The following is a 9,507-nucleotide window of genomic DNA, read 5'->3' as shown; positions in this document are numbered from 1 at the left end:
TTGCTTTAGTTTCTCATGCTAAGAAATAATGAAATTGGCATTTTCTTAGGGAAAAAAAGTCTATTACAAAAGAGCAAATGTTTCCCTCTTTAAGATGGCCTAATACGGATATTATATTTTAAGAGAAATTAATAATCATCACAGTGATTTCTGGTCTCCTAGCCTAAAAGGAAAAGTAAATGCTCAGTAGTAGCTCCTAAGGTGTGCTACACACAGAACAGGAATATGATAAATCCTGGATAAGGAGTCTATTTAGAAAGTCACTTGAAAGACCGACTTTTCTTAGCAGCAGCAGCAGTATAGGCAGAGAGGAGCCCCCGTTGAGATACAGCCATAGGATATTAAGTTACCCTGTTATGTTCTCTGTCCCACCAGTGATATGTGAATTTGTGGCAGAGCATAACCTTATGCGGATAGCAAGGGAGGAAGAACATTTCTCGTTTCTTGTTATGCTATTTAGTTATGTCTTTTTCTTTTGAGAGAAAAGAGATCAATTTTGTCTCTTCTAGTCACATGATACCACTTGAATTCACATCAGTGCTTTCTGTTAGTGGTTTAAGATTCAAATTCCAAGTTTTCTGGTGATTTTGAAACTGCCTTTTTTTTTTAAACCCTTCCCTTCCATCTTGGAATCAATACTGTGTATTGGCTCCAAGGCAGAAGAGTGGTAAGGGCTAGGCAATGGAGGTCAAGTGACTTGACCAAGGTCACACAGCCAAGAAGTGTCTGAGGCCAGACTTGAACCTAGGCCCTCCCATCTCTAGGCCTGGTTCTCAATCCACTGAGCTACCCAGATGCCCCTGCTGAAACTGCCTTTTTGTCTAGCTTGAAAATTCAAAAGATGCTGTACTTCATAAAGTTGGAAAGATTCAGATTTTTATTTTAGTCTTCTTCTTGATAAAATTTACCCAGTGAAACCAACTTTGGATTTGTCACACCACTACTAAATTGGACATAGGATTTAGAGGTCAAGTAAATTGGTTCATCTAATTCAAGATTTTGAAATCAATACTGAATGAATAATTCCTTCACTTTTTCCACTTTTATTAATTTGAGCACTGATTCTCTCCTTCCCGATTAAAACTCCCTCTACTGAACAAACAAAAAGACAACCCAAACCTTTTAAATAGCGAAGACAAGTTCCTTCATGGGGCTAATGTTCAAAAATGCATATCTCATTACCTATTTTCAGTCCATCATTCTGTTAAAAAAAGTGGGTAACATGCTTCATCTTCATTCCTCTGGAATCATGGTCCATCATTGCCTTGAGCAGAATTCTCATGTTTTTCAAAGTTTTTTCCTCTATAATGCTGTTGTCATTGTATAAATTGTTCTCCTCACTTCCCCTTGAATTGATTCATACATGACTTTCCAATTTTCTTGAATAGTTTCTTCTTAACTATCTCTTCAAAACCATAATCCAAGTTACCTGAAAGGATACTTTTTAGTTCTTCTATTGAAATGATCCCACAGTGATCTAATAGGGCATATACATTACCCTTTGATAGCTGTTAGACATTGGTTCTTATGTTTTCCTTTAAGAAACGCGTTAGCAGTCTTTCAGAAATTCTTCTATAAATAAAGTATCATAACTCTATCTTTTGAAGTCGGTCTGTTTCACTTAAGTGCTGACCACTTAGAGAGAGTTTATCTACAGATTCTTCTTTTTGCTGGGTAGTCTTTACAAATCTGAGAAGATTTAAAATGGCAGCAGGAGTCATCCCAGGTATTCGACTAGCAGCTCCAATCTAAGAAATGAAAAAACTAAATAAATACAAAGCCATCATCATAATTGCTATGCTTTAACATCTGTAAAGTATTTATTAGGATTAATGGTGAATAATATATAATATTAAATACTGTTTTGTTTAGTCTTCATAACAACTCTAGGAGGGAGGTTCTATTATCTTCAATTTATAGATGAGGAAAGTGAAGCAGAAAGAGATTAAGTGACTTGTTCAGGGTCACAGAGCTAGTGTGTAAGGTTGGATTTGAACATGGGTTTTCCTGATTCCAGGCCTGAGGCTCTATTAATATCTCTAATTCTGTTGTGAAAATGAGTACTACCAACTAAAGAATCCCAAACATGTACAATTAATTGGTTGCTTAGAGGCCATTATAACAAATACTAATAATGTAGCAGTGAAAATATGGTAAATGAATTTCCTAACAATAATACCTAACACTTAGGGAGAAGCTAGGTGAATTGAGTCAGGTCCAGAGACAGGAGGTCCTGGGTTCAAATCTGGCCTCAGACTCTTCCTAGCTGTGTGACCCTGGGCAAGTCACTTAACTCCCATTGCCTAGCCCTTACCTTTTGCCTTGAAATCAAGGTAAGGATTTAAAAATAAACAAACAACCTAACACTTAAACACTTGCAAAATTAGCTAGATAAAACTTAAATAAGCATTTATAGTTTATAGAAATTATAGAAATATAGATTTTATTTTATAGAAAAATAAATGACCACATGAAAAGATCTGAACTAGGATTAGGCAGTTGTTTCTGCATATAATATGAAAGATAGAGCAGTGAGGGTGGGTTTAGAAGCACTAATGTTCTTCATCTTGCTCTGTCAAGAATATCTAAGCAATTTTAAATTATTTGAAGCAAGACGCTATGCAATGCTAAATCTAAATAATCTAGTAGATAGATTAGAAAACATCATATCCGCAGAAAATGTTGTCAGTTCACAAAATCTACAGCACTGGCAGTGCCAACATTTATAAAAATTCACCACTCTAGCATACCTCATATATTCCCTCTTTCAGTAAGCTAAGGAAAAAAAGTCTGCCTGTGGCAAATATTCTCTACAGCAGCTGATTGGGGCAGTCCCCAAACCACCCACAATACTCCTAAATCGCATTAAAATGTACCTGGGAAACATTTAACAAAATAAATAAAGATATAATACAACAGATAATATTAGGTTTTCTAAGTCAGTTTCTATTTGAGTTTCACACCAACAGAAAGGCTATGCAATGTATATTAAATAATGCCCAATTTCAGTGATTTTTTGTGTGTGGAGGAAGAAAAAGGTGAAGGGGATAAAACCTGTGATTTTGCTGGCATAGGCGGCTCTTGGGGACACTTGGAGATCAAGGTACTTGCCTAAAGTCACAACGCCCATATATCTGGGAAATAGGACCATCATTCATCCAGGTCTTCTTGCCTCTGCGGTCCCAGCTCCTTTCTACTACCGTATGCTACCCTTCATCTGAAATTACTAATCAGTGATTATTACCAAGAATAATTTCATGCCTTTTCACAGTCCCTCCTCTCAAATAATATTTCTATACCCATATAAGATCACAGCAATTAAAGCCGTAAGAGACCTTAGAGGGGAAGTTCAAACCTCTTGTTTTATAAATGGCCAGAGAACTTTAGTAGGCCATGCAAAGGGCTGGTATTTTTCCCACTACACCTTCTCTTTTGATTTCTTTTAGGCCCTGAATACAAACATTTTGAAAAGAAGGCACATAACACTGTTGGTACTTGATAAATATCCTTCTTGGGTCATAATTCTTGACTAGAAATTCTTTGTTTAAGACTCTGCCATACAAAGATAAAGGAACTCAACAGAAACCTGGGGCCAGAATTTGGAATGTGACATGGCCCAAGACATCCTGATATTCATGACAAAATTTAAGCTATTTCCACATACATACCAGAGTCCCTTCACATGTCACTTACTGTCTGTGGACGACTGGAATGTAGCTTCTCTCGAACTTCATTGGACAAGGAAACATCTCTGATAGTCAAGTAATCCAGATCTTCCGGGAGCTGAAGGGCTTCATCTCGTTGAACTTCCTCTATTTCCTGTTGTTGAAGAATCAGGCTTAATTCATAAGTGGCTGGTGAAGAAGAGAAATAGAAAAGTTACATTATGTCCAGCTATTATAGATATTCTGCATGTCGCCATCATTTAAGAAGAATCAGAATGAAAATTACACAAAGATTTCTAAAAATACATTTTATGCTAAATGAAAATGCTTGTTTCTATACTCAATCCCTCAATTTATATTTCAAAACCTTGAGCTTTACTATGAATCATTGTTTTTACCAATAACAACCCATACAAAATAGTCCTAAAATGAGTTTCTGGTGAGTGAGACCTACCTATTCCTAGTAAAGATTTCTGAAGGTGGTGCTAAGGGATAATTCACCAATTACTTTTAATTAACAGCTTTAATGTCACAGTCCAAATTTTACATTAACAGCTAACATATATACATTCTTGAAGCTCCGAATCATCTAATCAATCATCATTTATTAAGTGCCCACACTATGTGCTACCAGTAACTGTCTTAAGTGCTAGACATAATTGAACACAGTTTGGAAAATAAAACTGAATTAAAAGAACTTTTTACTGTTACAGAGACAGTAGGGGAAAGGGGCTAGTAACTAGACCATTTCTGAAATTGAATATTGGGATGGGAAAAGACAAACTCTCAGCTAGAAACATCTAGTGGTGGCAGTGAATTAACTGATTTTCTCCTGGTCTGGGAAAAAATATTGAATCAATTATGAGTCTAGAAACAAAAAGCTTAGAATGGAAAATATTGATGGAAAAGCTGCATACTCAAATAGCTTGTCATAGGAAGGACCATTTTCTCCTGGAAGTATAAATTTGGAAAACCTTCTATTAAGTTCAATTTAATGGCACATAAATCCCTTTTATGCAAAGAAGAGAAATCATCTCCCAAAACTTCACCTCTAAGGTCCCTTACAGCCTATGTGGGTATAGAAATAACATTTGGGAGGAGGGACTGTGAAAAGCCATGAAATTATTCTTGTTAATAATGACTAGTGCACTGATGTTATAATCAAGTTTTAAAAGTTTGAATATTATATGTCCCTATCACTAATCTGCCTTGAGGTAAGAGAGAGAGAGAGAGAGAGAGATAGAGAGAGAGAGAGAGAGAGATGTATAAATGTAATTAAGGGAAAAGAAGTGACTTACTAAGATTTCCCTTGGGATCTAGAAGCAGTATGTAGGGGAATACTAGATTTGAAATCTGGTTTTGGCTCATTCACTGAGCCTTATTGGCCCCAGGATTTTCCTGGGGGTGGTTTTCATCACTTCTGTCCTAGACTACTGCAATAACCTAAAATGAGAGATTTGGAGAAGATAACAGCTAAACTTAATCCAGTGATAGGTTGGTAAATGATAGCTTCACATAACATGGCACTGGGAGTCCCCAACCTTTATGTGGAGAGCAGCTATTTTTTTTAACGATTCTCAACATTTTGAACAGCGAATATTTTATGTAGAGGTACACTGAGATCTAGCAGTATATCAATGGCCAAGTTTGCTGAATGTAACATAAACAGCTTAAGTGAGTTTTAGATTTGTTATATTATCATATTAAACTGGGCCATCCTAAATTAATACCAGTGAATCACAACACCTTGTAAGGTTGTAGGAAGAATAACCATGACTGGAAGTTGTCTTCCGTCAATAAGAATTTATTAAATACCTGTTGCTAGGAATTGGGCCAGGTGCTGGGGAAACAAAGGCAAAAGTGAAATTGTTTCTGCCCTCAAAGAGTCTAAGAAAATGAGAAACATACTTTACCTTCTATTTTCAGCCTGTTCATTAGTTCTTGACATTCAGCAAACTTTTTCAAGGGTTCTGGAAGAACCTTTGCTAACACTGTCATGTCAACTTCTTCATATTTCAACATGTCCAGAGCACTACAAATACCAAAAGGTTTACTAAATGAGGGAATCACAAATCACATGGAGCACATGAAAGAGTCCACAAAACTCTCTGTGGAAAGAATTATATTGCAAAAAATTCCATAATTTTATTTTCTTCAACTCAAACAAATTTTAGAAAAACTTTTTTCCCACTTAGAAGAATCATATACAACAAACAAATGCAACTGATTGGAGGAACCAAATAAGTCTGTCTTTGAAAGCAGCCAGACTGAATGAAAGCAGAGAGGTTCTTTTAGGAGAAAATGAAACAAAGTAGCAGGTTTTGACAAATCCATTACTGTACAGGTCTAGTCTGTTCTCCATTGTCCTTATCTCTGGAGTTCCTTTCTATGATTGCTCTAACTCTTCTTCCCATCCCACTTAATCTTCCCTCCATCCTTTGGATGGAAAATGAAATAAAACACAAAGAACAACAGTACAACATTCTTATTCCATTAAAATTCAATGTTGACTATGTTACTATATATTCATAATAGCATTATTCACCTTAGGATGAACATTCTATGGAGAAATAAGCTGTGGCTCATTTAATTCTATTTTAAATATTCAATCGATAAGCACTTATTACAATGTTTACTCTATGCTAAGCATAAGTGTAAGTGAACTTAGATTTGGAGTCAGGATACAAGGAATAGACCTATGCTTTCATTGATACAGAGAGCTCTATTTACCTACACCAAGTAGTTACCTTCTCTGTAATTTGTAGCTACAAAGAGGTGTAGCACTGAGAGGTTAAATGACTTGCCCAGTCACACAGCCAATGTGGGCAAGAGTTAGGACTCGAATCCAAGTCTTTCATCTAGGGATGTTTCTCTATCCACAATGTCACATTGCCTCTTAGCATATATACAAAAATAAACATATGGGAACCAGGAGAGAATGCTTGAAGGGGATGGCACTTGAGCTGAGCCTCAGTCAAGGATTCTAAGACACAGAGGTACTATTATTGTACCATAATAAATAATGAATAGAGAATGCATGCAAAAGCAACATAAACTGATGATATAAACTAAAGTAAGCAGAGCCAGAAGAACCAACATAAAATATGTGAAAATTATTGTTGTGAAATTACAAAGAACAAGCTTGATCCTAAAGAAAAGATATGAGAGGACATCTTACCTTTTTTCTCTATAAAAATGGAGGGAGATGGAGTCATAGGTGTGAAATATTGCATGTAAAATCAGATTTTTTTTTAATGTAATGCTCAGTTTTGTTGAATTCCCTGCCCACTCCCCCTTTTAAAGTAAATTCTTTGTTATAAGAAATGGTTCTCTGGGATAAGGAGAGATATAGGAAGAAATCTTGATGTAAAAACAAAATATCAATAAAAATTTATTTTAAAATAAAAGGAGGTAAGGAGGGAGAGCATTCCAGGCACTTTCTTTTTTTAACTATCTATTTTTCTCTGAATTTTTTTTTATTCAAAGATATTTTATTTTCTCAATTACATGTAATTACAATTAAATTTTTAATTTTTGATTGTCATGCAAAATATACTTCCATATTGGTCATTGTTGTAAGATCCAAGTCATATATAACGAAAACACCAAAACAAAATCATAAATATATTCTGATATGAAAGATGACTCCAACAGTTCTTTCTCTAGAAATGGATAGCATTCATCATCCTAAGTCTTTCAAGTTTTCCCAAATCATTGCATTGCTGAGATTGGCCAAACAACAATTTTCAACATATATTTTCTGGAACTATTATGATTCAAATTGTCTCCCTCCCTCTCCCTTCTTGGAGACAGTAAGCAATTTGATCTGAGGTATACATATTATCAAGCAAAACATATTTCCATATTGACCCATAACAGGTCAAAGTCCCCAAAATAAAACTATAAATAATGTGAAAAATAGTATGCTTGGATCTGCATCCAACTCCACCAGTTCTTTCTCTAGAGGTGGACAGCATTCTTTGTCAGGAGCCCTTCCAAACTGTCTGAGATCATTCTATTACAGTTAGTTACTATGTACAACGATATCCTGGTTCTGCTTATTTCACTCTGCATCAGTCCATGAAAGTCTTTCCAGCTTTTACTGAAGTCATCCTGTTTGTCATTTTTCATAGCATAATAGTATTCCATTGCCATCATGTATCACAATTTGTTTAGCCATTCCCGAACTGATGGACATCTTTTCAATTTCCACTTTCAAAAGGGGAGATGGCCAGGCATCTCTTGGCAAATAGCTCATGGAATGTCAATACAGCACATGGAATGGAATATAGGGAATATCAAGTTAGTTAATTTGGTGGGAGTGTATAGTGTGGGAATAATATGTGACTATCCTGGAAAGGTCAGTAATAGATTGTAAAGGGCTTTAAAAACTGGAGGAGGCAGCTAGGTGGTTTAATGGATTGAGAGCCAGGCCCAGAGACAGGAGGTCCTGGGTTCAAATATGACCTCAGACACTTCCTAGCTGTGTGACCCTGAGCATGTCACTTGACCCCCATTGCCTAGTCCTTACTGGTATTTTTTTTTCCCTTGGATATACACAATACAAAGTACTGATTCTAAGACAGAAGGATGTAAAAAAAAAAAACAAACCAAAAACCAGAGGAGCTTACATTTTATTGTAAAGGCAAAGAGGGGGGGCCCTGTAAAGCTTTTGAGCAGGGCTGTGACACCATCAGATTTTCCCTGGAGGAATATCAATATGGTGGCTACGTGGAGAGGGGCAGATGGCCTGGATGCATGGAGACTAGGCAAAAGGCAATGAATGCCTGGGCAACACCCAGGGGTGGTTTTCTAAGTGGAAACTAGTATAGAATAACTGAATTTAACAAATTTAATTTCTTGAATATTAATATTAAGCTCCTCCAGCACTCTGGCACTTTACTGATGATACTGGAGACACTTCAATCTCTGCCCTTAAATTCACATTCTACCAGGATGATACAATTTATAAACATGGGAGTTAAATACAAGGCAATCTGAGGGAGGAGAGAGCACAGATCATGGGGGGGAGAGGGGGAGAAGGCTAGGAAAGGCTTCCCACAGAGGGCAGCGGTGGAGCTTAAAGTAAATTGAGGTCTCCAAAGTGTGAGGTAGTTTGTTAAAAGGCTCAGGGGAATCAGAGGGGATTCCAAGGGCAGAGAAATAGCAAGCAGACTGATATGGCAGGAATACAGAGCATGTTAAGTGGTATACTGTGGAACAAGTTTTGAAATGACAGGCTGGATTTTGTGCGTTAGCAAAGGTCTAAAAACAAAGTGGATGTCCATCAACTGTGAAACACCTAGAATGTAATATAATATTAATTATAGCACTATAGAAAATGACAGATAGCATATTCAGAAACATGGGAAGACTTTTATGAACTGATACATGGTGAAGAAACCAGAACCAAGAAAATGATACACAATAACTACATCAATATAAATGTAAACAATAACAACATAAAAATTGGAAACCAAACATGAATAATTATAAATGACCAACTTTTGCCCTATTAAGATACAACTTACAGTTTTAGTCTGTCTCAAAACCATTATCCACACAGTTGCCAAAATAATCTTCCTAAATCTTAGTCCTGACCATGTCACTTCCCTATTAAAAAACTTCAACATTACCTCTAAAGTAAAAAGCAAATTCCATACTCTGACAGATAAAATTATACTCTGGCTCTATTACAATTTGATCCTCACAGCAACTCTGTGAGGTAGGTGGTTATTATCCACATTTTATAGTTGAGGAATTGGGAGCAAATTAAGTAACTTGCCCAGAGTCACCCAGGTAGAAAGTGTGTGAGGCTGAATTTGAACTAGGGGCTTCCTGA

The 9,507-nt window shown here is 36.2% G+C and overlaps 1 protein-coding gene across 1 annotated transcript in view; it reads right to left on the bottom strand.

Moving 5' to 3' along the window:
* Nucleotides 1-854: 854 nt before the first annotated feature.
* Nucleotides 855-9,507, bottom strand: part of MTO1 (mitochondrial tRNA translation optimization 1) — a 31,916-nt gene continuing 23,263 nt past the window's right edge. The window contains exons 10-12 of the mRNA XM_007484198.3: nucleotides 5,579-5,697; nucleotides 3,694-3,854; nucleotides 855-1,748 (exon numbers count right to left, since the gene is read on the bottom strand). Coding sequence (XP_007484260.1) covers nucleotides 1,587-1,748; nucleotides 3,694-3,854; nucleotides 5,579-5,697 — 442 coding nt within the window. The 3' untranslated portion in view covers nucleotides 855-1,586. The remainder of the gene's footprint in view (nucleotides 1,749-3,693; nucleotides 3,855-5,578; nucleotides 5,698-9,507) is intronic.

This window comes from Monodelphis domestica, chromosome 2, assembly GCF_027887165.1.
Source record: "Monodelphis domestica isolate mMonDom1 chromosome 2, mMonDom1.pri, whole genome shotgun sequence".
In the NCBI taxonomy this organism is placed as follows: domain Eukaryota; kingdom Metazoa; phylum Chordata; class Mammalia; order Didelphimorphia; family Didelphidae; genus Monodelphis; species Monodelphis domestica.
The sequence above is the reverse complement of the archived record's forward strand: the minus strand, read 5'-3'. Positions and strand labels throughout refer to the sequence as shown.